The following is a 27,735-nucleotide window of genomic DNA, read 5'->3' as shown; positions in this document are numbered from 1 at the left end:
ATCTAGATGTCCTTAGTGTTTATTAATAATAATAATAATTATTATTATTATTGTTATTATTATCATTAATTGTATCATCATTTCTATTATTAATTTAGATTTAATAAAATTTTGTGTCTTTTGATTAATTTCAAAACTTTCAATTGAATTTCAATTAAATTTTTTGAATTTATTATTTTTATTTTTACAACTCTTCAATTAATTTTGTGTAATTAAATTTCTCCATTAAATATATAATGTTTTGTCATCTTACTTAAATATCGAAATTTAATATTTTTCTATAACAGACCAAAAGATCTCTCAAAATAGATTTAATAGAGCAGAAAAAAATTAATAATAACTCAATTAAAAATTTTAAAATTTATCAGAATTACATAAGTGGGTGGGACATGCAGAGTTGATGGGATAATCCGAAAGTCGTCAACAAGTTACTTAATATGAATTTTTAGTTCACTCTTTATGGATTGGATGATCCAGAAACAACATATGGATTGCCAAATTGATAGGAAAAGTCTTTCAAAACGTAAATCCAAAATCATAATAATAACAAAATCCCCCCCAAAAAAGAGAGACGCATAATATGGTATTTTGAAAAAAAAGTTAGGGGATGCATGCTTCAGTTTTTTGACCAAAAACGTAGCAATACTGGAGTGCGAATCAGTTGACATCATCCACAAATTAAACTTGGGATGTGGTACATTGCGTAGGGAAAATATTCCTTAGTCATTATAGGGTAAAAACTGATAAAAATTCTTATCTATTTAAATTATTCAACTACAATATTTTCTTCACATTATACTTCCTATTGCACCGTTTAAAAGATTTTAATTAAATAAATTTATCTCAAAAACTCCTATCGAATTGAAATTGTTTACAGTGCATATAGTCTTTACAAAATCCTATTTAATACTTCATTAACATAAATTTAAATTATGTTTCAAAATCAATAAAAATAAGAAGACCTTAATCATGTACTACCCACAAATAATTTGCTTACATATACAATTATAATTTAAATGTTTGATGAAAACCATCCGATACCATTGGTGGTAAAATAGTTAAACCAGTCTAAATTGATCTATGCTTGACAATTCACAAGGATGAAGATTCCAACTGTGTAAAAGATACAGCATTCATGCATGAATTGTCGCGAGTTCACCAAACTGACAGAAAAGATCTAAATTGTCACTTCATCTCATTATGTTAACTGCTACCATTCATTGATGTTAGAAGATACATCACTAACGTTACAAGACAAATCTGCTATTCTCCACCAGTCAACCCCCATAAAAATTGAAAAGAAAAACAATGCTTCATGCAGTGAAATCCCTGCACAGGCTGGTCTTCTACCAAGGACCAATTAACTTGTCCCCATCGAATCCCTGCATGCAATGATTTATAGTTTCATTATTTTTGAACTTAATAGGACTTCGAAGAAACAAGACAAGACCAGAAAATACTGCTAATGCTCACTTTAATAATTTCTTCAAAAAACACAACCACCACCAAGTAAAGCAAATTCATGAAAATGTTCACAACAAACTTCCTTACAACGATCGATGTTATTACTTATTGCTACCACTACATCCTTGTAATCATATTATCAAAGAAAAATAAAGTATTATAAGACATTACAATGGTGGCAGTATCTTAGAATCCTTTCTTTACAATGTTTTGCATTCCTCTACCCCTTTGCCAGCCCGCACAATAGATTAGTATTATCCCTGCAGTAATCTGGCATTTAGGCCTAACTGACAAACGATGGTAGCTTACCTTGTCACGGTTCTTGCCCTGGACTCCTGTCATTGTTGTTAACACCATCAGAAAGATGAACCCATAAGCTTTGACTCCTGTCAACTCCATTCTCCCAGGTTTGTTGTCTTACACTCCTGTCATTGGTGTCACCACCATCAGAAAACTGGGCCCAGACACTTCGACATTTTCCTTCTCCACTAAATTCCTCCTCACATCCCGCCACAGTCTTTAGCAGTTCCGATTGCAGTAATGGACAATTTTCCTTAAGATATTCAAAACCATCAGATTGCATCACAGCTGCAAGACAGAAATTAATAAGCGATATAGTTATACATCTGACACCTTGGTTTATGATCATTTCATGATGTTTAGGCTGTTATTGAAAATGAAAGTCCTAGAAGACAAACAGAACGCTGTACAGGATGAAATATTTGATTAGAAAAATGTACTGTGCACAACTTGATCTACATATATTACAAACTTGAGAAGTACTAGTAACTACAGACTACAGGGCAAATACAACTGGAGTGTCTAAGTCAATAAACTTTCTTGAACCCATTTTATGAATGATGCATCTTTATTAGATTGACAATACTGCCGATAATTGACAATACTGCCGAGTGGCCATCAATTTAATTCAGAATAAAATGTGTACTTGAGAACAACGAAGAAATCTATAAATAGCCTATTCAACAGAAACTGCCTAAGGCAGAGCATTGAAAAGTAGGAAGTCCAACACATACATGATGGAAACTAAACATCGGTGCCTCTGCAATGGTTTGTTGCTACCAAATGATCAAAACATGTTTGTTGATTCAGCTAAAAAATGTGGGAATAATACAATCACTGAACAATGTAAAGAGACCTTACTGCTCAAGAAAAGGATACTTCTCACAAGAACAAGACAGAAAAATTTCAATCACATTTTTTTTGGAACTAAGGAGAACAAGCCCGAAGAAACTACAAACAAAAGCTACAGGGTATCAACAACCCTATAACATCCTTCAAAAGGAACATAAAAGTTGCCTAAGGAGGTCTAGATTCAATCATAATTCGCCATCAAATATAAATACCAGTAATTAGGCCATAAATTTTGCCAGTAACATAAATAGCATAAGCTGTAGGACAAGTGGAAAAGGTGACGCCGTGTCACTTTGTATTCTTTCCAACTTTACACTATAAATTAAAAGTATTTACATTTTAGGAAGATAATCACAATGGAGCCAATTCTTACTTATGAATGAGACTTAATCAAGATTCAAGAAAAGTGTGCTGCTTAACACATTCATAATACTGAGAATTAAAGTTTATTTCCATACAACCAATTATGCCAGTGGTGAAAAACTTTCATTTCATCAAACCAAGAACAAATGACTTGGTTTAAGATTAACATGTATGATTCAGAGATTTTGCTAAGTAACAAATAGTGCAGACACCAAAACAAGATCACCTTTTACAAGCTAACAAGGGCTGACTATGAATTCAGGTTTAGACATGAGTGGGAGAGCTATGTCAAGCACGAAAACTTACCAACAAGGTTTTCAGCAGAAAACTGTAGACAGACAGACTTCAACTCTGTAGCATGATAGCGATCAGCAAGAGCCAGAATATAGGCTACAGAATCTATAGAAATGTCTTTACAAAGTACAGATTCACACATCAGCTTAAGTCTAGGCAAGCCATACTTTTCCGCAGCAGCTAACAACTTTGCAGCAAATGATTCAGATACTAAAGGCAAGAATGATGAACGTGACACAAAAAGCTCTTCATCATCTATAAGAGTGTCTCTATAAATAAAATGAAGTAAAGCCTGTTCAACAATAGAACACAAGATAAATTAAACAACCAAGTGAATGATATGGCACAGTAAAACTGAATTAATTAGCTTGCATGTTTTATGGAACAAAAAATAATGGTGAAAGGATAGATAAAAAGGGCATTGTAACAAATGTCTTACCTTGAAAACCTTAGGTTCCATGTCAGTAACAACTATATCCCGCTCATCCTCCTCCATCCCATTGAAAAATTCAGTTTCAAATGCAGTTGATCGAGCAGCCAATACAAGTTTATGAGCATGAAACCTTTCTCCACCTACAGAGAAAGTAACATCTGATCCCTCCTCATTCTCTAACAGCATTCCGAAATGTGACCCAATGTCAGACTCAGGAACCTGTATTGTGTTTAATTTAGAACAATCAATGGATGAGACCACCACACCGACAGTGCAGTTTATCTTCAAGCAGTCGTCCTTCAGGAACGTTGAAGCCTCAAGTTGAGCCCGTTTAAAAAATCTCTTATAACCCCTAATAGACACAATCAGTGCACCATTGATCACTCCATAACGCACATCACAAAAATGGATAAAACAGCAAGTAACTCAGCATGGCATCCCAAGCATATTACAAAAACCACAAGGATCTTATTAGCATGTTAGAATATCCTAACCATAAACTAATAGCATTGAGATCATTATTTAAGAGTAAAATATGGTTTTGGTCCACGAAAATATCCCAAAGCTTGGCCTTAGTCCTTATAAAATTGATAAGTTTTTAAACTTTGTTTTAGTTTCTGCAGAGGGACTAAAACTATCATTCACTAGAGGCTTAAATTTGTACAGGAACTAAAATCAAGTTTTGAAAGGCCAAACGGTAACAAGTTTTACCATTTACTTTTTAAAGGGAGAAGTCATCAAGGAAGAACATATATCTAGATTCATCCAACTCGGAAAGCCCTCAATATTCATGGCAGCATGTTGGAATCTCCCAGTGGAATGCTGTCTTTGGTCGTATAGTCCGTGGTAGTATGGGGTCATCGGGTTTATAACTTGGCTGGCTACATTGGACATTATGATATTACATTCGCAGAGCTCACGGGAAGTAACAAAGGTCTTCTAGCTGTTTGGGAGTTGGGGTACAGAAGTTTCTTGCCTTTTCCAACTCCGCTTATGCCACATCATTCAAAAAACATCCCAGCCATTTGCACCAGTACGCAGGCATAATTAAAACTATCCAAGACCTTTGAAATTGGGATTTGATCCTCTAAAACGAGGAGAATGATGCAATGATAACCATTAATCAGAAAATCAACTATTGAAATTATAATTAATTTCAGATTTTGTTACTATATCTTTGATTTAATCACTATTTTTAACCATTGATACTCTAATCACCTATTGCAGGAGTATTTCACTTCAGAAGAGCCAAATCAATCGATTTGAGACAGGGCTGGCAGCTATTCACACTCATTGGGAAGGGAATTCTCGCACTAATTTCTGGTGTTTTTTATTTTATTTATTTCCTCACGCACCAAAACTACACCCAGCTCTCATTCAGAGACAAACAAAGCTATAATTAAGAACAAAGCAACCATAGAGAGTAACAATTCACACAACTACACACAAGAATGTATCACATAACTCCCAATTTCACGATCCCTACCAAACATTACAGTTCAGTTTAACCTAAAGCTCAAATCCACAACCAAACAGAGCGAGGGAACGGCGACACTAACCACATGCTGCCTCGATATTTGAGAGTGTAGGGCCCACTCTCGAGCGAGCGATCGAAGTGGCTGTGCACCTTGTGCTTGCCGTTGCCGCTCTGGTCTAGCAAGGTGAGTTCGAAGAGCGCGCGAACGTCGGTGCCTTCGGAAGCGAGCGCAATGAAAACGGAGACATAGGCAGAGTTGTCTTCAGGATTCTTGCCGTCGGGATAGAAGTAAATCGCCCACTGGTATCCTCCGACGGTGAAAGTCTCGCTCGCGATGTGTTTTCCGACGCCGATTCCCTTGGCAAGAGAGTAACCCTTGATCACGAACTTGTGTGAACCGTTCACCGTCTCCGTCACCGAACGCGAACTCGTCCGCGACGCCAGGACGCTCCTACTCGCCGCCGCCGGGTTGTACATCTCACGCGCAATTGCAATGATCGATCAATTCGATACGCGTGACACGACCATGTACGGTTTTCTCGGGAAATAGGGGGTTTTGCCGGAAAGTGAAGGAAAATGGATCTGTGTTGATGTTGTTGATGGTGGTTCGAATCTATCCACTTCTCGCTTTTGTTTAGCTTCCTTAGTTAAGAAAATAAGAAAATATTGAACAATGATTTGAAGATTTTTTTTTCCTTTTCTTTTCCTTTTATTACTTTGATCTGATCTGGATTCTTGAAGGTTCCGTGCGCATGAGACAATTGGGTTTTCCTTCTCTAAATTATCACCCACTTCCACGTCATAGTGCTGCTCAAGCACAACATAACCAAATTAAACTTTTTTTTTTACTTTTCTCAATATTTTTTTTTCTTCTTCTTGTGATGGTTAATTATTATGTTAAATACTAATTTTTATCGTTAGTCAATATATTTTTATAATAAATTATATATAATGGGGTATTTTATTTGAATGTACTGTATTCCATATTCTTTTACATCTTAAAATTGAAATAAATAAATAAAATAAAATAAATCTAAATTACCACTAAAAATAACCTCATACCTTATTAACTACTAGGTTATAATATAATTGTGTTTTTTATATTCATGCAAATTTGCGATCTTATAATAATACATACAAGGAAGTTTTTCTATAGATTTTTCTTATAGACATTTCATCTTTCTATTCTATCTTTAATTATATTTTAAAATTGTTAAAAAATAAAAAGTTAAATATAATTATCTATTTACTAAAATTAATTGCATAAATACTTCAACTGCTCTACTATTAAATTATTTTAATTCTTTTATGTAAATTTGTAATTTATAACAATATATGAGATTCCTGTCATGGACACTCTCCATATTATTATTTTATCTTTAATTATATTTAAAATGATAAAATAATACAATATAAAAAAAATATAAATCACCTATCTATTAAGTATAAGTGTACACACTTCAATTACTCTATAATACATGTATGCTTATTCTCTCTTTCTCACACAAAATGTGTAATTTATGTTGTTCTTTCAGTATTATTTTTATTTAAAATATATATATATATATATATATATATATATATATATATATATTAATATTAATACAAATATTATATTTTATTGAATCAATAGTTAATTATTTTTTAACGGATTTAAATAAAATATTATAAAAAAATATACAAATGTGGTAAAAGATATGATTTTGAATATTTTCTTAGAACATGTTTAACGACACCTAGTTAAGTGTTGACTGTACTAAACGTTGACCATTTTATTATTCGTTTTCGTTTTCTCGTTTTCATGTTTATAAAGTATTTAAATTTATGTTAGAAGACGTTTAACTTTCATTATATAGGAATATTTAAGTAAGATAATTGAAGTCACGATAAGTATAACTCATGTAGTATTTTACGTAATAAATCTTCTTTAAAATAAAATGTTTAGATTTTATATTTCTTTAGACTTAAATATTGTTCGTTATTTTAACTCCAGCAATATTACTTTTCTATTATTCTTTTTAATATATAAAAACATAGTTATGGGTTGATTAGTGAGCCAACTCAACCCGATTTATTAAAAATTTGATTATGATCCGGCCTACGATAAGTTGGTAGATTAAATTGGTTGATTCATTGACTTTTTTAATTATAATTTTAAAAAAAATTATAAAAAATTACAAATTTTATAATTTAAATATAAATAAATTTCACTCTAAAATGATATTAAACTCTAAATACAATTCAAAATGAAAATTAATTAATATTAAAATTAAAATTGTGACATTTAAATAAAAAGCAACAGAAATATTCTGCATTCACTTAAAAAATTCTCTTAAAAAATTGTTCCTTAATAAAATAAATATTTATACAAAATAAAACAACAATTAGAAACACAACAACAATAAACTATTGAAGGCTTTTATCCACTTTTGATAATCTAAGATGGTCTATACTTTATCAACTCTTGCTATAAATACCTTTGGACAACATTATTCTAAATAAAAAACAACAAAATTGAAAAGAATTTAAAAAATTATAATAGAAACACAAAAGGAATCAAGAATTCAGCACAACATTTGATTCTTGAAAGTTTTGAAAACACTTTAATAAATGTGTAAAATAAATATGTTAATCTTAGTGTAATTCACTCTAATTGCAAAGTTATTTCAATGACATTTAAGTATCTATTTATAAAGTTTATTAAACATTATTAAATTAAGTTGTTAATTAATTATTTTAATTGAACTTTGAAAAATAAGTAGAATGTCTTTGTGACTAATTAATTATATACCTGCTAATTGATTAGACATATTCCTTGTTAATTACAAAAATACATTTAATTAATTATAAAATATTCTAATTAATTACAATATAAAGAACTTTAAAAAGATTTAAAATATTCTCTGATTTAATCGTTTATGAAAATGAATAATTAATTGTTTTGTCCTACCCTTCTTATGAACAGTGTAATCGATTAAAAATGATAAAAAATTCGAGTATACTAAGTTTTAACTTTATAGAAACGATTTCAACCACTAGGAACGCCTCTAAGAACTAGGAACGATGTAGACCTACCAAATGTCGACAACTCTTGCATCAAAACACGAACAATCCAAAATGTGTGTAAATCGTGCACCATGCACTCACCGAAGAGCCTCCATCGTACAATCGTGACGCAAACAAAAGCCACCACGAACTCGTGGGACTTGGAAATCGTGTCACCAACACGAATGTAGATCCACGCACTTCACCACTGTTTAAACAACACATACATGCATCTCCATCACCCGAACCAATTCGTACACCACATAACTGTACTAGAGAAAACATAGTGACTTGGCAAATCAGATTTCGTGTGAGTTTGGAATAAAAACTAACTATAGTCACCATGCACAAAAAAAAAAACTAAACAAAGAAGAAGAAAGGAAAAAGAAAATGAACCAAATCGTAGTATTTACCAACAAATTTTACCGATGGATTTTTTCATTAGTAATTATTATCAAACATTATTAATGATTTTTTTTATAATTATCAACGAAACAAAAATTTGTCAATAAATTTTAGGGTTAAATATGCTTTTAGTCCTTGAACTATCATAATATTTTGGGTTTCGTCCCTCTTCGAAATGTTTGTTCATTTTCGTCCTCTTAGTTAGGAAACTCGTATTTTTAGTCCTTAAAAGGGAACGACGTTAGATTTTCAGTGAGGTGGCTGTGGGATGCCAGTTTCCCTGATAAGTGTGTGCCACATTTCTAATTAGGGTTTCGAGGGTCCACGTGGCAGCCCCTTCCCCACTCAAAAAATTAAGGTTTATGATTTTGGGGGAATGCTGCTACTACTTATGGCGGGAGAACAAGGTTTGTCCCTCTCCTTCACGGCGGCTTCACTTAGTTTAGGGAGGGATTCATGATCTGATTTTTGTTTTTTCTTCTTTGGTTTCCTTGCAGGATTGTGTTGGCTCTGTGCGTGAAGGGAAAGCTTTTGTGCTGCGAATGAGATGGAGGTTGCGCGAGAAGATGGATTCGCAATTAAGGAACTTGAATTGGGATTCTTGGTTTCTCTATTTAGGTTTCTGCGTTGAACTCGCTGCTATTGATGGCAACCTGAGGTTGCGCGTGAGAAATGGCGTTGTTCGCGATCTGAGTAATTCTTCTGCAGGTTTCTGGAGATGGTGGCTATGGCGCATTTGCAGCGGCTTTACAACGACCATGATAGTTGCGTGTGATGGTAGTTGGCGGTTCGTTAAGACTTTAAGGCATTGACTGTGTGGGTGGTGGCGACACAGTTACAGTGCGATAAAAAGCAGTTTCGCTTTTCAAATACCGGCGTGGTGGCCAGTCGCGGCGGCTTGCACGAGGTGGTTGCCAGAATTTGAGATTCCAGTGTAGGGAAGTTTTGGGTTAGTCAAGGCTTAGTCTGATAACAAGAAAAAGAAAGATGGTGAAGGTGCCCAAAGACTTTAAGACGGTAGTGAAAGCCGATGTAATGGAGACTTTAAGATGATGTCGGAGACAGTGGACGTTGCTCCGTTGAAGAGTAGTAAAAGAGAAAAAAAGAGGAAAAAAAAAGAAACGTGGCACACACTTATCATGGAAGCTACATCCCACACGTGGCTCACTGTTAGCCACCTCATAGAAAATCTAATGTCATTACTTTTTAACGACTAAAAATACGAATTTCCTAACCAAGAAGACAAAAATGAACAAACCTTTAGAAAAGGGACGAAACCCAAAATAAGCATGATAGTTTAGGGACTAAAAACATATTTAATCTTACATTATATCGATGTTCACAAATTTTTTACCATAAATAAATCATCAATATTTTTAATTTATCGATAAATTTTAAGCATTAGGATAATATTAACTTTTTTTTATACTGAATATACAATAATATTATCATTTAAATCATTAATACTTTTTAATTATTAATTTTAATAAAATAATTTAATATTGGTGGGGCGACATGCTTTTTACATATCAAATGTGGGGGTGAATAAAATCATTTATCATTTTATATTAAATATAATATTATTTTATTAATAATAAAACTTCACATATCTTAACATGAAAGGCACAAAATAAAATAACCGTTATATAATTCAAATAAAGAAAAATATTTAAAAGGGAAACACCCGGTTGAAAGTTATAAAAAATTATGAGTACCCAATGTAAAATAAATTAATAAAAAAACAATTGAAAACAATAAATTTTTTAAAAACTTAAAAAATAAATAAGCCAGAGGAAATAATAATTTTAAAAAATTAAAAACATTAAATGTATTATTTATTACATTAAAATACATTTATCATGTATATTATTTTTATAATTTAAACAGTAAATAATAATTAATAGTATTAAATATATAATGTAATACTTATCTATACTATTATATAAAAAACAATTATTTTTTGGACGTTTATTTTTCAGTTCTTTCCTTGAATATATATTTTTAAATTAAAATAATTATTTTACAAATTTTATAACTTTCTTTAAATTTAATTATTTTTTTAAACTTAAATGATTTTGAAAATCAAAACAACTATTATAATAATAAAATTACTTCCAAATAAATAAAAGTTATTTATAAAAAGACCTAAAAATATAATTTGTATTTATTTTATAATTATAATTTTATATTTTTAATATAAAAAATAAAATATTTCCTAGTTATCTTATGTTTTTACTAGTTTAAGATAATATTTAAGTTTGTAACTAAACAATAATTTTTTGATAATAAATTATGGATCACTTGATATATTTGAAATAGATCAACTACTACTAACTACATCAAATAAGCATTTTAAAAAGTTGTCAAAAGAAAAAGTTATTAAAAAAACTTTTTCCAAACCAAAAACTCAGCTGAAAATCCATACTGAGAAAAGGAAAAGTTTCTAGAACCGAAACCAATTAATGTAAAATTAATATTTTTTTCTTACAGCTCAGTACATCTGTTCTGTTCTTGAAGTCATTAATCATTTGCTTAGCTGTTCCTCCTCCTGCTGCTATATATTTGAGTAATGAACCTGACTCAACCTACAACATTTGCAACACCCATTTTTCTTCTTCTTTCAAAGAGAATGACGTTGTACAACCCAATGACAGAGAGCAGCAAGGGTCTGCCATCTCTGACGGATTCGTTGTCTGTAACGGAGACAGTGAATGGAACACACAATTTTGAGTTGAAGGGTTACTCTCTAGCGAAGGGAATGGGCGTTGGAAAATTCATTGCAAGCGAGACATTCACAGTGGGAGGGCACCAGTGGGCCATATACTTCTACCCAGATGGCAAGCTCCCCAGTGATAATGGTGTTTATGTTTCCCTCTTTGTGGCCCTCGTTTCCGAGAGCACCGATGTTCGTGCGCTGTTCGAACTCAAGTTGCACGACCAAAGCGGCAAAGGGAATCATTTGGTTTATAGCCACTTCGGTCGGAGCCTCGAGAATGGCCCTTACACTATCAAAAACCGTGGCTGCATTTGGTTAGATATCTTTTTTCTTCTCTCTCAGAACCTTGTGATTTTTGGGATGTATATAATTAGGGAATCAATATTAACTATTACTGTTGTTTTATGAAGTAATGATGAATGTGATGCTGTGGTTTTGCTGTTTGTGTTAGGGGATATAAGCGGTTTTTCAAACGAAAAGACCTTGAGACATCAACTTTCATCAAGGAAGACAGCTTGAAGATCAGTTGCACTGTCGGTGTTCTGGTGATGTCTGATTCTTCTATGTTGAACGCAATTCATATACCTGAATCTGATATAGGAACAGATCTGGGGATGCTGTTAGATCATGAGGACTTATGTGATGTCACTTTCTCCATTAACGGGGAAAGGTTTCGTGCACACAAGCTTATTTTGGGTGCTCGATCAACAGTGTTTGAAACCTGGTTTTCCAATGGGTTAGGGAAGGATAATACGGAGATAGTTCTCAATGACATGGAGCCTAAAGTTTTCAAGGTATAGCATGTGCTACTTAATTCAGTTTTAATGTCATTATCTAATGATTTTCTTGCTTCTCCTAGGCTTTGCTTCACTTTATATACAAAGACACTCTGATGGAAGATCAAGAGCTGTTTTCGTGGCAATCATCATCGTATTCTTCGATACCAGAATCGTTTCCTGCAAAGTTATTAGCTGCATCGAACAAGTTTGCCTTGCCAAGATTGAAGCTCATGTGTGAATCAGTATTTTGTAGAGGCATATCTATATATTCTGTTCCGTATATTCTGGTTCTTGCGGATCGTTATGGTGCTACTGAGTTGAAGCCCATCTGTCAAAACTTTTGTGCAGAAAACTATGATGGTGAGATTTGCCACTTAACTCTCCTACTTAAGTCTCAAGTTCAGAATGTTTTTACCCTGTAACACATTTCCGTTGTTGTGATTTCTGCATTATTTGTTAATGTTTGAAAGTTGATTCTCATGTTGTTTCATTATTGTCCGTTGCAGCTGTCGTGAAATCTGGTGGTTTGGAGTATATTAGGCAAAAATGTCCGTTTTTGCGAGCAGAACTGCAAACTATTGCTGCTGGTTTGGACAAATTCATTGTGCACTATGCTAGGAAACAACCAAATTCAGAAAGAGATGAAGGTTCAAGCAACATTTCTGATGCTGTTAACGAGAACAATGATCCATTAGGGATTAGTTTTAAGATTTGGAATGGTAAAGGAAATTAGTTGATTTCAAGACGAAGATGTACTCTTGATAAAAACAAAGAGACATGTATGACATATCAGAAGACTTTTTAAATAAAATTTCACAATATTTCCTTTTCTTTGAATCTATAATAGAATTAATATATAATATATTATGAACTCAACATTTAAACTTTGTTTTCTAGGAGCATATTTTTAAACTAATCTATCTATTTGTAATCAAAATTTTGAATATTGTTCCTCCTTTTGTATTGTATTTCATAAATTAATTTCTCAAAGTTAAATCACCATTTTATATTATTGGTTTCACTCAGATTCTTGCTTCAAACAGATAATAAAGAAGCAATTGATGGACACAATTTAAGGAATTGAAAACCAAATTTATTGATGTGGAGAAAATGCATGAAATTTTACATTCACAGTTTTAAAATTTTCTTTTGAATAACATCACCCAGATTCATTTTATTAAGTATATAGTGTGTGATCTTCAATGACATATTGTATTTAATTATCATTAATAATTCAAATAAATAGATATTTCCGTCAGAATAGCAAGATTGTGCAAGAGATTAATTAAAGATCTGGGTAGAAATAATGCACAATCACTAAAACGGTAGAAAAGTAACATTGAAGATTAGCAAGGATCATAATGATATATAATTTTAGATCGTTTTGGTATACTGAATTATTCTAATAAATTATGTTTTGATGATAATAAATAGAATTAAACTTTAAACCACCAAACTTTGAATTTCTTAAATAAAAACATACTAATACCAGCTACCCATAGTCAGTAATATACAATACTTAAGTAAATGTTCTACATGAACATGAGATCATCATCCAACTATATATAAAGAAAAGTTAATAAAGTCCATACGCAAGGTTATTTAGTAGGATTTTAATTTAATTTTCGTAGGTTAATTTATTTTGGTTGTATATTGAACGTGCCACATCACTCATTGCATCCATGATGCTGTTTTGTAAAAATATTATAATATGGAACAAAATTATTTTAAGTGAATTTACATGCACTTATTTAAAATATATCTTAATATGAAAACAAATTAAACAAAAATATAGTTTGTAGATATACATCTCTATGACACTATATATTCCTTTTTATATTAGAGAACGGGTGGTGATTTGCAAGTGTATACACCTAAAGATACATTAATATCTTGGAGGCTCTATTGGATATTTGTGCTAAAAAGGCAAGGAGAGACCACTAAACATTAACTAAACAATGTAAGACTCTCACAAAAGACTTTCAAAGCTTATATTGATTTCTATTTTAAAAAGGTGTGATTTTACATTATAGGAATTAGGAATCAACAGACTATATTAAACTATACTCAACTGTTAAAAAATATAATGAATTACAAAATAATTTGTTTGAACTTTTTTTAATTCTATTTCAAAAAGGTGTGATTTTACATGACAAGAATTAGAGTGGACAAAATGATACTAGAGAAGGGATATACGATAGTAATTGTTTTCAATAATAAGGTTTGGTTCTATAACTAAAGCATATTAAGACAAGATAAAAAAAGAAAGAAAATTTTTTTATTTTAGTTATAGAAGCAAAAATATTAATATTTTTGGTTCAGTTAAAAAGAATCGCCAAACCACAAATAAAAAATAACACGTTTTTGATTATTTCACCTCAGTTATGAACATAATCGCCATATATCCTTTCTAATTTAGAAAAATTATTTAATTTGAAAGTTCTTTAAGTTGATACCCAGCTGCTAAGTATGATCTCAATCCAATGGCCTCTTTTATGCTTGCATGATCTCAACTCTCAAAACTTTAAGCTGGGTCATGCACAGGTAGTCAGGAAAGGTCTCAGTTTCAAGGCCATTACCATATGATATAAAGCGAAATCAGAATTCAAATTTATGATATTAAAGACAACTTTTCGTAAACATTTCCAAAAATGATATAATTATGCATTGTCTTATAATGATAACCAATAATTGACAACGAGCCCTGAATCACAAATAGTTTATAGGTATACGAAGAAGTCTAAAATAAATTTGATAAAATTTCAGCAACATTTCACATTGGTCTCCAAAATATACGAAGTGTTCACTCGTTACCACAATCAAGTATGTATCCGAAAAACAACACAAAACGATCTCAACCAAAATTTTATTAAATTTATACATAAACTTTAACATACACATTATAACGCATTATGAAAAATAATTTTTTCTGACTATCCGATCGGACAATTCGAAATTTAATAAAAATGATTAAAAGTTTAATCATTTATACAAAAGAACAGTGAAGAAAAAAAAATACACTAGGTTTGATTTAAAATGCATTTTTACGTTGAAGGTTGCTGCACTGATGTCCATTAACATCTAACGTGTATAACGCTGACATCCATTGAATATGTATATAGGATAGCATAGTGAGAAAAAATGGTAAAGAAAAAATACTTTCACACTATTTTTTTTTAATTCTTTTAAACACCTATGATATAGAATATCGGTGAGATCAATGACAATTAGACTTTTTACATCGGATATCACTGAGTTCAACATTAATTTTATCTAAAACATTATCTAATTATCATTCGTCATTTTTAACGTTAAATTTTTTGTTTACTTAAAGATAATAATAAGATGAATGACCTTAAAATATTTGTTGTGATAGTAGTTATATATATTAAGTTTGTGGATTCTTATTACCTCAACCTAAAGTAATTACCATAATTGATCAATTTTAAGGATATTACTAGTACACTTTACACTTTAATTCCTTTGACTGTTGTAATGGGATGACATGATCTCAGCCTTGGTTGCTACATATGTCATAATGATGTAGCCAAGATACTTCCCCATCTCACAATGATTCTAAGATCATAGATCTGGCTGAGATGACCTCAAACTTATCAAGTATATATAGGTCATGTAACATGTAACATGAACAAATTAACAAAGTATTTTGTTATAATTATTTTGTATAAATAAATAAAAAGTGGATTATTGTTGACAAAGAAATTTTGAGTGAGTATTTACTATTTTGAGACCATTTTTTTTGCTGTAATAATTCCTTTTTAAGAGAAAAAATAATCTTATTCGTAATGCATTTTCTTTATAAATTATAGTTTATCAATATTTTAATCTAATTATGTCATTTTTTTCCTATTGTTTTTCATTTTCTTGTGTTGGTGTTATATATTATAATATATAGTGAACTTGAGAATAATTTCACACTAACCGGAATTACCTTGTTTTTTTTGTGTGAATGTAAAAAAATATAAGAAAATTGTTGAAAACATATGATATTTTGCCATGAGTCTCTAAACAAAGCGTTCACACCGTTTATATTAAATTGGATTGTATTCCTGCATGCACAACGTGTAAAAGTTTTTGCCAGCCATTATTGTTTTACAAATTTTATAATATTTTTATTTTAATTTCAAAATTTATTCAGACTCTAGTAGATGAATTATTTTAAAAAAAAACTCTGATAATAACTTTTTGCAATATAAATGTCTAAACATATTTCTTAATATTCAATTAAATACAAATTTTCATATAAAAATAATTTAATTATTTTATAAATCTTAAAATTGCCATATATTTTTATATTATTTTATAAATGAAAATTTTCACCATTTATTTATTTAATGTAAACACTATTTTTTTTTCACTTTTTTTTTCAATTCAAACATGGAAAGACATATAAGAGAACTAACCAGATAAACGCGTAAAACATTGTAACGTTTGTAACGTTCTAGTGCATTGAAATTACAATTAATTTATCTACTTGCGTTATAGTCAATTACACGTTATAATCAGTATTATATACATTTTATGTTATCTCTACAAATTATTTAATTTAATCTAGATTATTAATATTATAATAATAATAATTATAACTCTCATTTTGAAAAAACAAAACTCAATATACTAGACTTTAATATCACAATTCTTACATCAGTTTTTTTTTTATATATAGATAAAAAAGAACTAAAATTTTAAATACAGTAAATAAATAAAGAATAAATAAATTTTCCTGTCACATTGTATAATTTGGTCTTGAATATGATAAAATACTAATTTTATTATGATTGTGGAGCTTACACTCAGCTTTGAAATAAAAAAGAACCAAAATTAAGGTAAAAAATATAATGAGTTCAAAAACAAATTTATTGATTTGGGTAAAAGAAATTAAATTTGCATTTATTTTCTAAATTTTTAATTTGAATAGTTGGCTTTCACTCTTATTATCCTCGTATAATTACATGCTTAATGCATTTATTAATAAGTAAAAAAAATTATGCAATTTTTCTACTATTAAATATAAAATGTTAATAAACTTATTTATTATTATTAATTAAACGTCAACAGTTTTTTAAGAATTTTCTTAATCTTTTTATTTGCAATGAAAAATAATGCTAACCTAAAATTTATATTTTCAATAAAATTTATTTTTTCAGTCATTGTTTTTCTTTTTAAGGTGTTAACTAGATTTGAACTTTCTTGAACTTGACGTACTCAAGAAAGAGAGCAACCGAAAATACATTTTTCCAATGAATCAGTGAATGATATTTTTAAAATGTTGTTATAATTAGAAAACAAATAGTAAAATGTTAAATATAAATAAGTTGTAAAATATTAATGCATGTAAACTGGGACAACGTGAATAAATATAATAGGACAAAAACAGCTATCATATAATTTAAAAAAAAAGAAAAGAAAAAAGAAACGTTAAATTAATTAATTTTTTACATGAAAAATATTAATTTCTTTTATTTATTAATTATTTTTCTGAAAACGTTACTAGTTATTGATAGACTATCCGTTTCTTATAGGTGTTCTGGTGCAGAGTTCAAGAATTGTAATAATAAATTATTTTTTTGATTTTAGTAAAATATTTATTAAGTTTCCGATGTTTTGTGTTTGGTTTCTCCATCACAATAAATATATATACATTAACTAATTAAATATTAAATGAATGATAAAGTATAATGACAACAAGTAATTAATGTTTTCTTGAATTTGGAAGATGATAATTAAATAAAAAATAGAAATGGAACTGAAAGAGTATTTATGCGAAGCTTGTAAAGGAAGTTGAGCGAAAATCCAGAATTATAATCTCCATTATAGCAGAAACACAGATCCAGCTACCTAAAGCTAGAAAATGACTCCTAAGAAGAAAAACTCCACAAGTTCAGAATCAGTTACAGTAATGGTAAAGGGTTCACATGAGTTCAAGGTGAAAGGTTATTCACTGGTGAAGGGAATCGGAGTGGGAAAATTTATTGCAAGTGAGACGTTCAATGTTGGAGGGTATGAGTGGGCTATATACTTCTACCCTGACGGTGTAGACACCCGAGAACACGCCACAGTTTATGTCTCGGTTTTCGTTGTGCTCGTTTCCAATGCTAATGATGTTCGAGCGATGTTTGAATTCGCCATGCATGACCAAAGAGGGCAAGGGGAACACTTTGTCCTTGGTCACTTTAATGACACTCTAGGGACTGAGCCTCACACTTTATCCAAGGGGGAAATGTGGTTTGTTTCATCTATTGTTGTTTTAACAGTTCTCATTTATCTGTTTTTTCTGCATTATTATGATGTTGTATTATGATGTTGTGTTTGTTGTGTGTTTTAGGGGGATCAAACGTTTTTACAAACGCTTTCACCTTGAACACTCAATGTATCTCATAGATGACTGTCTACAAGTAAATTGCACTGTTGGGGTTTTGCCTACCACCCGAGATAATTCCATGACTATAGAAGTTCCCGAATCTACCATTTCAACAAGTTTTGGGATGCTGTTTGAAGATGAGCAATCATCTGATGTTACGTTTTGTGTCGGAGGAAACAAGTTTTATGCGCATAAGATTGTATTGGCGGCTCGGTCAAGTGTGTTTAAATCTCAGTTTTTCTGTGGAACTGACAAGGTTGATAGAGAGATACTTGTCAATGAGATGGAGCCTAAGGTTTTCAAGGTACCATGTTATTCATTTTGTATTTTCCATGATGCAGTAGAGTGATGTTTTATTCAGTGTTGCATATCATATCATATCATTGGTTTGGTTATCTAATTTTACTCTTGTGTCAAGGCATTACTGCACTTTATTTATAAAGATACTCTTATAGAAGATGAAGAACTCCATTTGTCAATGTCTTCATCCATGGCTTCTATCTCAGAATGGTATGTATCGAAGTTGCTGGCTGCTGCACACAAGTACGATTTACCAAGGCTAAAGTTGATGTGTGAATCTGTACTTTGCAAACATATATCTATAGATTCTGTTGCTCAGATTCTGGTTATTTCTGATTGTTATGATGCCACTGAATTGAAGTTCATATGTCTGCAATTTTCAGCAGAAAACCTTAATGGTGAGTGTTCTTGCTTAGTTGGTTGTTGTTTGACAAAATCATTTGATTGTGATGTGATTTCTCTCATTGTAGCTGTGCTGAAATCTGATGGTTTCAAGCATCTTAAGGAAAAGTGTCCACTTCTTCCATTTGAACTGCTAGAGACTGTGGCAGCAGGAATTGGGTGTGTCAGTGTTGACAGTGATGCAACCACACCTGAGCCAAATGAAATAGAAGCTGAGAGCACAAGTTATTATCCTTCCAGCGATGAGGAAAACCATCTGGGTTGGTAGTACAAACAAAACTAGAAGACAGTAATGTTTGTCATTCTGCAATGTTGTAATGTTCAATTTGTTTACTTTTATAATTTTAATGTCATTATGTCTTATTTTATGTCTTCTTATCTTCTTGTATTTAAATTGGAAAAAGTAAGACCTATATTCTTGTAATTTTCAGTTCAGAAAATATAACTTAAGTATTTGGTTATTCTTTTTAAGAAAATAGTTTACAAAACATTATTTCAGACAATATATATATATACACACACACACTGATTAATGTATTTCCATAACTATTATTTTAAATAAATTGTTAAATAACACTAAATAGCTATAAAGTTCTTAATTTAGATTAGCACTATTTATAAAATCTAGTTAAAGAAAATAATAATAATAAATAATATATAGTATATCCCTTCTAGGGCTTAAATAAAGTTCTACTTTATTATAAAGTCGGTTGTTTAGATCAGAGGCACTTAGTTGGAAATGGAAGGTTAATGATTTTTATTTATACATTTCTATTGGGATTTATGCAATAGAATTTGATAAAGAAGTAAAAGATTTAAGTCTTCTGACTGTTATATATTAATTTCTCACTTCATGAATGGATTTAATAGTTTAAACTTGTATTTTTTTTTCATTCAATTCACGGTCTATCATTATATCCAAAAGTTTTAGTCTTAGTTATTTAAGAGAAACTTTCTTTTTTCCAGATTCTTGTATTTTAATGTTTATATGTAGCTATAAGATCTTCGAAAATTGAAGGTTATATATATTTGGTTATCAGTTGTTCATAAAAGATATTTGTAAATTTGTTGAAAATGAAAGTACAGATTAGTTATGAGTAGTGGTAACAAGAGGACGAGAGACGTGTTTCTTTATCTTATGTATATTTCTAAAAAAAAAATCATTTTTATTCCTATACTTAAATCTAATGGATATGAATTTGTTTTTCTTATTTCTATTATTTTAAAGTATCGATATACACTCGTATTTATATTCATATTTTTTTATTAATTTTTTAGATATATTATTTTTATTTTATATTTATTTTTTATTTTTTATTTTTCGTTAGTTTCTTATTATTTTTTATTTATATTTTAGATTTAATTTATATTTTTTCTATTATAAATAGAGTACTTATGTATATTCAACATAGGAGAAATTAATTCTACACATAATTTTCACTATATTCAACATAGTATCTAGAGCTTAAGGTTTTTCTGAGAATTTTTTTTTTGTTGCTTCTACAACTACACTCGTCGCTACTTGTGGCAACGCTATCTATCGTTGTCGGCTCGCCTATTGCCATTGTCTACCATTGCCACGATCAAAGTTTCAATTTTGACCGATCATCAAACAGTTTTCATTGGAGCTCCTATGCGCTTTCAATGTCTTTTGAAGTTGTAGATTTACTCCATTTTTCGTTGTGTGTGGTGACACATCTCCTCTCCTCTTAGGCAATTATTCATACTGTCAATGCTTTTTCCTCTTTCAGGTTTCTCGTGCGTGATCATACGTTCCATCTCCTCTCAAGTAACTATTCTAAGCGTCAAGGTCGCTCTTTTTCCTTTTTCAGTTGCCTTGATTGGAAGATCTTGGATTTTTTAGGTTTCTCTCTCTTGTTCATCTATGGCTTCTTCCGTTGTTGTCTCTTTTGACTTCCATTTTGTCACAATTGCGTTTGAATCGTCCATATATGTTTTTTCTCCTATGGCAAAGATGACTTTTGTTAGTTTATTTATAGTTGTGGTGGCTCTTCAACAATGATCTCTTTATTCACTGGATGTCAACAATGCATTCCTCAACGACGATTTACAAGAAGAAATTTACGTGGAGCAACCTCCCAGATTTTTTTCTTAGGGGGAGTCTACTAGGTTGATATTTTGTCTTCTATATCGTCTTCGCAAATCATTAACAATTTGGTATCACTAGAGTGTAGAAACAAATATTTTCACTAAGTCTTTATTGATTATATTAGTAATTACATACGATTTGTATGCACAAGCTTGATGGGAAGTGTTAGATATATTATCATTATTTTATCTTTATATTTTATCTTCAACTAGTTTGTTATCATTCTTTATTTGAATTTTGGTTTTAGCCCATATTTCTCCTATTATAAATAGAGTATCTTATATGTATATTCAACACAAGAGAAATTAATTTTATACATAATTTTCACTATATTCAACAATTTTAATATCAATTAATTAATTTTTATAAATTATTAAAAAATTCTTGTAAATGAAAAGTATTTTATCAAATATTCAATATCAAAAGAATGTATTTTCGTTTCTTTAATATCTATCAAATATTTAGAAATAAATTATAATTGTACACATTTCAAATTATAGTACCAAATAAAATTGTATGAAACCAAAATATTTATTAAATTTACAAAGTTAATGAAACAAAGTTCATAAAATTTAAAAGTATTTTTAAAAAATTACAAAAAGATAACAAATAATCAAATTTAAAAATATTTTAAATGTCTCTTTACTCTCATTATTTAAATTCTAATAAAATATTTGTTTTTATATACTAATAAAAATTATAATGCACCACTTGGATGAAATCACACAAAAAACAAAGATTAAACTAATAATCATTAAAATGATTTAATTGCTTAGTATGTCCCCATTTTTATTGGGGTGTGTCAACTTCGTCCTCATTCTTAAAAAAGTGTCCACTCCATTCCCACATTGTATAATATGCATTAATCAAGTTCATTCCGTTAATTTTGTAGAAACAGAATTGTTAGAATACAATAAATGTATAATTGCTTTTAGTTCTTTTAGTTCTTTTGGTTACTCTTCTTTAGTTTTGTTCTCTCCTCTTCTATATAAATACTCCTCTCCCCTTTTGTACTGATACGATACACATACACATAAGTGAAATTTACTTTTCTTTTCTCAAGGTGGTTTCTCTGTCTTCTCTCTCTTTTGCCCTGTGAGTCTACTACTCTATGTGCTACAATATTTATGAATATATAGATGCTCCAATTGCAGATCTTCTCATGATGGTATAAGAGCTCTTCGTTTGAAACGAAAAGCTCTGTTGCGCCACTCTGACCCTTTCTTTCCCTTATTTTCTTTCTTTTTCTTGATCTTCTTTCTGCCTTCTTTGTTCACTCTTTCACATGTTTCTTGCACAATGACCGACGACCATGCCCAATACTCTATCTTTCTCTACCTTTATCCCAGTGAAAGCTCTGTTGTCCCACTTGTTTCCCCTCTCCTTGAATCTACCAAATATCATGCCTGGAGCAAATCTATGTTCATTGCCCTAAGCGCCAAGAACAAAGTTCAGGTTGTTGATGGAACCGTTGTACAGCCGTAAAAGGAAGATAACATTTACGATGCCTGGAAAAGATGCAATAATATGGTGATCTCATGATTGGTTCATTCAATTTCTCCAGACATCTGCCATAACATTCTTTGGATGGATAATACCCAAGCCATTTAGGATTATTTGAAATCAAGATTCTTTCAAGGGGACCTCCTACACGTTTTTCACCAAGCTTCGAGTTATATGGGATGAGCTTGAGAGCTTTCGTCCTGAACCAATTTGCTCTTGTGAGGTTAGATGTTCCTGCAAATTGGTTTCCATTCTCACACAAAAAAAGCAAGAGGATCGGGTCTTACAGTTCCTCCGTGGTTTGAACGAATAATACGATAATATTCAGTCCTATGTTGTGTTAATGGACCCTATGCCTCCTATTTCGAAATTTTTTTCATATGTCATGCAACAAGAAAGGCAGGTCATGAATAATACCTTTCTCATTGGATTAGAAATAAAAAGCGTTGTCACTATAAGTACCTCTCTTTGTTCTTATTGTGGCAAGAATGGCCACACAAATTCAGTTTGCTTCAAGAAACATGGCTTCCCCACTAACAAGAATTCTACTGGAAGAAAGACTTGCTCCTATTGTGGTAAAACTTGTTACACCATCGACGTCTGCTACAAGAAACATGGGTTTCCTCTTGGCCATAAATTTCATAATGGCAAGACCCTTCTGACCAAAAAATGATGACCCTGAGGAGGCCCTTAATCCAGAAGTTCATTTGACACAACAACAATACCAAACCCTCATGGCCCTTATCAAACATCCTAATGATACAGGAGCAATACCAACAAGCAAAATCCGTTCCATGATCTCTAACTCTATTAATTAAGGTACAACTACTTTTAACCTTAATTCACATGAAGACCAAGTTATTATCTCTTGGATCTTGGACTCTAGCGTAACAGATCATGTTGCGTCCTCTCTTACTCACTTGTATTCTCATGGAATGATTACTCCTGTAACCATTAACCTTCTTAATGGCATGAAAACCACAACCACTCAAAGAAATTGTTAAAATCAGTGAACAAATTCTTCTCAAAGATATTATTTTTATTCCATATTTCTGTTATAACATCATTTCTATATCCAAGTTGATTGCACACAATCATTTACGTATTATACTCACTAACTGAACATGTTTCATTTAGGATTTGACAACAAACAACAAGATTGGTTCAGTTGAGATACATGGAGGACTGTACATCTTTCGTGGCCCTATCCAAACCACATAAAGATTTGCTCATTATGCATAAAAGCATCACATATCTAGATCGACATGTAAAAATATTTGGCCCAATCGCCTAGGCCATTTATCTACAGCATATTAGCAATCTTAAGACAGAAGTATAGCTATATAGACTCAAGAACTAATAATTGTAATGCATGTCATACTGCTAAACAGAAAAGGCTACCCTTTCCTCATAGTACCTCTCATACCTTAAATGCTTTTGATCTTATTCACATTGATATTTGGGGACCTTGTTCCAATCCTTCACTGCATTCTTAGAGATATTTTCTAACCATAGTGGATGATTATACTAGATACACTTGGATTCACTTAATGAAAAGCAAATATGAAACTCGCCAACATATTGTTCATTTCATTGCATATGTTAAAAAACAATTCAAAGTCAGCATCAAGACCATTAGGTCTGATAATGGTAGTGAGTTTGCTGTGACAAATTTGTTCAATTCATAAGGCATTATTCATCAAACATCTTGAATTGAAACTCCTCAACAAAATGGTATAGTTGAGAGGAAACATCAACATCTTTTAAATGTAACTAGAGCTTTACTTTTTTATTCCAAAACCCCATTCTTTTCTGGACCTATGCCCTTAACTATGCTGCTCTACTTATTAACATTATGCCTACCCCTTTTCTCAATAATAGCTCACCACATGACATGTTATATCAGAAAGATTTTGACTTTTCTAGATTAAAATTTTTTGGTTGTCTTTGCTATGTTAGCACCCTTCAAGCCAATAGGAAGAAACTTGATCCCCGTTCCAAGCCTAGCCTATTTCTTGATATACATCCCACTACAAAAGGGTACACTAATTATGATCTCACTACCCATGATATTAAAATTTCTCGCAATGTTATTTTTATTGAATCTGAATTTCCTGATACCACTCATAATGATGCTACTGACCTCCCCTTTTCTTTGCCTATACACAATACTCAATTTGTTTATGAAGATGATGATCACATTCACCTTATTGTTCTAGCTTATAATCTGCCCATTCTTGATGACCATGTCCAGGATAATGCAGAAAATGAATATCACACTCTTAGACGGACCACTAGATTTAGAAAACCCCCTGCCTACTTAAAAGATTTTCAGATATCTTCTTATAGCACCACTAACACTAAATACCCTATTGATAGTGTTTTGACTTTTGAAAAATTATCACCTGCATATAAATCCTTCATTTTTTTCTCTAGAGAGTCTTGTAGATCCCTAGGATTATAAGGAGGCCCTACAACATGCTCATTGGCGACAAGCTATGCAGGAAGAAATTATTGCTCTTGAACACAAGCACACCAGGACCATCACCAACCTTCCCCCAACAAGAAGGCCATATGATGCAAATGGGTGTACAAAACAAAGCAAAAATTTGATGGGACCATAGATAGATTCAAAGCTCACTTAGTTGTCGAGGGTTACACTCAAATGGAGGGTAATTACTTTGACACTTTTTCCCTTATAGTTAAACTAACTAGTGTTCGTTTTATTCTATCTTTAGCATCGGCTCAAAAGTGGCATTTACAATAATTAGATGTCAACAATGCCTTCTTACATGGTGATTTAAGTGAAGAAGTTTATATGCAGCTGCCACCAGGGACCACTGCCCTAGGTAAAAACCAGGTTTGTCTTATTCACAAATCCCTCTATAGATTGAAACATGCTAGCAGGTAGTGGTATTCCAAGTTATCCTTTTTTCTTCTCTCTCACAATTTGTCACAAAAGTCTGGTGATCACTCTCTCTTTACCAAACATAATGGGGATAATATCACTATAATGCTTGTTTATGTTGATGATATCATACTTATTGGCAACAACATTCATGATATTGATACAATTACTACCATGCTCAATGATCAATTTAAAATAAAGAATTGGTAATATGTCTTACTTTCTAGGTTTCGAGTTTGCTAAAAGCAAAGAAGGCATCCTTCTATAACAACGAAAATATGTCTTGGCCCTTCTCACCGACACTGGGATGCTTGATGCAGCACCTGTTAGCACTCCATTTCTCTTCCAAAATATCTTCTGAAGGCGATCCTCTTGAAGATCCCACTACGTTTAGACACTTGATCGGAAGACTTATTTACCTCACCAACACTTGCCCGAATATAACCTATGTTTTCCATCGTCTAAGCCAATACGTCACTGTCCCCACCAAGCTCCACCATCAAGCTGCTTTCAAAATCCTGCATTATATAAAGCAAACTCTTGGTTAAGGTATACTTCTAACTGCAACTAACAATCTTACTTTGAAAGCTTACCATGATTCGGACTGGGATGGATGCTCCGATTCCCGCAAATCAACCATTGGACTTGCCCTCCCATCCTACCACCATCTACTATGATAACATGTCTACCATTAAAATTGCCACCAACCAAGTTTTTCACGAACGTACGAAGCATATCGAAGTTGACTGCCATCTCATTCGGGAAAAGGTTCAAGAAGGCACTGTCAAGCTCCTTTCTATACACACTACACTACAACTTGCTGATATCCTGACCAAGCCTCTTCCTCCTTCCACCTTTCACAACATCAACTCCAAGCTTAGCACCATCAACATCTATGCCATGCTTGAGGGGAGCTGTCAGAATACAATAAATGTATAACTGCTTTTAGTTCTTTTAGTTCCTTTGGTTACTTCTATTTAGTTAGGTTCTCTCATCTTATATGTAAATACTCATATCCCCTTTTGTACTTATACGATACACAAACACATAAGTGAAATATACTTTTCTTTTCTTTCGGTGCTTTCTCTGTCTTATCTCTCTTTTGTCCTGTGAGTCTGCTTCTCTATGTGCTACAATATCTTTGAATGTACAGATGCTCCGATTACAGATCTTCTCATGAAGAGTTAACTATGTGGTGATGTGGCAACATAGTATGCATTTTCTTTTCTCTCCTCTATACACGATGCAAACCCAACTCTTTCTCTCTCTTCGACTTAGAGACAAAAAGAATATTTTTATTTTTACTATTTATTTTTTTGACATGATTTTTAATATCTAACTTTGGAAGGTATCATCCTCATTCCTCCTTTCACTCTCCCTCAAACCTAAACTCATCTACTGCACCAATGCCTTTCAGCTTTCTCGTTCAACCGCCACCACCTCAAAGCACAAGACACAGAACACAAATGCAGGGTTGGCCAAAGAAAAACGCAGAACTACTCCGACAAATACTTCAACTCAGATGCTATAATTCACCATTGCAACGTTAACCACTCCGACACCGATCGACGTTCATCGCACCTTGGGAGTCGATCAAGGCTTCTTCTCTTCGGGGGGCTTCTTCCAACACGTTCTGACTTAGCATACTTCTGCAAGTGCCCTACCTTGATGAGCTTCTATCTTGTCTCAGAGTGTGGAGCATTCCTCAATTGTGTGCTTGAGGTTATGATGATACAGATAATGTTTCTTACCGTAAGGGTTGGCTTCTTCTTGAGAGGGGGAAGGAGGTCAGTGCTTAACGCTTCTTCTATAATTCTAGCTCTTTGAGCGTTCAAAGGCGTGTATTGGTTGAATTTGGGCGCCTGAGCAAGATCTTTTGGTTTCGATCCTCCCCTTTGTCACTTCTCCAACAAAATGAGGCTGCAACGTCCTCCTGCTGCCTTTTTTGAGAGGTGCGCATCTCTTCTATATGCATAAACTCAACTTCTTTATTCTACAGCTC

General features: G+C 31.8%; 2 protein-coding genes and 1 pseudogene across 2 annotated transcripts; 2 read left to right on the top strand and 1 right to left on the bottom strand.

Annotated features, from left to right (window-relative positions):
• Positions 1 to 972: 972 nt before the first annotated feature.
• Positions 973 to 5,875, bottom strand: LOC124820294 (BTB/POZ and MATH domain-containing protein 4-like). Its single transcript, XM_047291960.2, has 5 exons — positions 5,266 to 5,875; positions 3,713 to 4,058; positions 3,286 to 3,565; positions 1,774 to 2,052; positions 973 to 1,382 (listed from the first exon to the last, which is right to left on the bottom strand). The coding sequence occupies exons 1-4, from the start codon at positions 5,658 to 5,660 to the stop codon at positions 1,778 to 1,780; spliced, it is 1,296 nt and encodes a 431-aa protein (XP_047147916.2). The 5' UTR covers positions 5,661 to 5,875; the 3' UTR covers positions 973 to 1,382; positions 1,774 to 1,777.
• A 5,369-nt stretch (positions 5,876 to 11,244) lies between these two features.
• On the top strand, positions 11,245 to 12,918 carry LOC124820302 (BTB/POZ and MATH domain-containing protein 4-like). Its single transcript, XM_047291968.2, has 4 exons — positions 11,245 to 11,663; positions 11,801 to 12,143; positions 12,209 to 12,488; positions 12,635 to 12,918. The coding sequence occupies exons 1-4, from the start codon at positions 11,263 to 11,265 to the stop codon at positions 12,859 to 12,861; spliced, it is 1,251 nt and encodes a 416-aa protein (XP_047147924.2). The 5' UTR covers positions 11,245 to 11,262; the 3' UTR covers positions 12,862 to 12,918.
• Positions 12,919 to 18,048: 5,130 nt separating this feature from the next.
• Positions 18,049 to 19,480, top strand: LOC124820295 (BTB/POZ and MATH domain-containing protein 4 pseudogene; annotated as a pseudogene).
• The last annotated feature ends 8,255 nt before the right edge of the window (positions 19,481 to 27,735 follow it).

This window comes from Vigna umbellata, chromosome 5, assembly GCF_029865625.1.
Source record: "Vigna umbellata cultivar VRB3 chromosome 5, Vumbellata_1.0, whole genome shotgun sequence".
Classification (NCBI taxonomy): Eukaryota; Viridiplantae; Streptophyta; class Magnoliopsida; order Fabales; family Fabaceae; genus Vigna; species Vigna umbellata.
The sequence above is the reverse complement of the archived record's forward strand: the minus strand, read 5'-3'. Positions and strand labels throughout refer to the sequence as shown.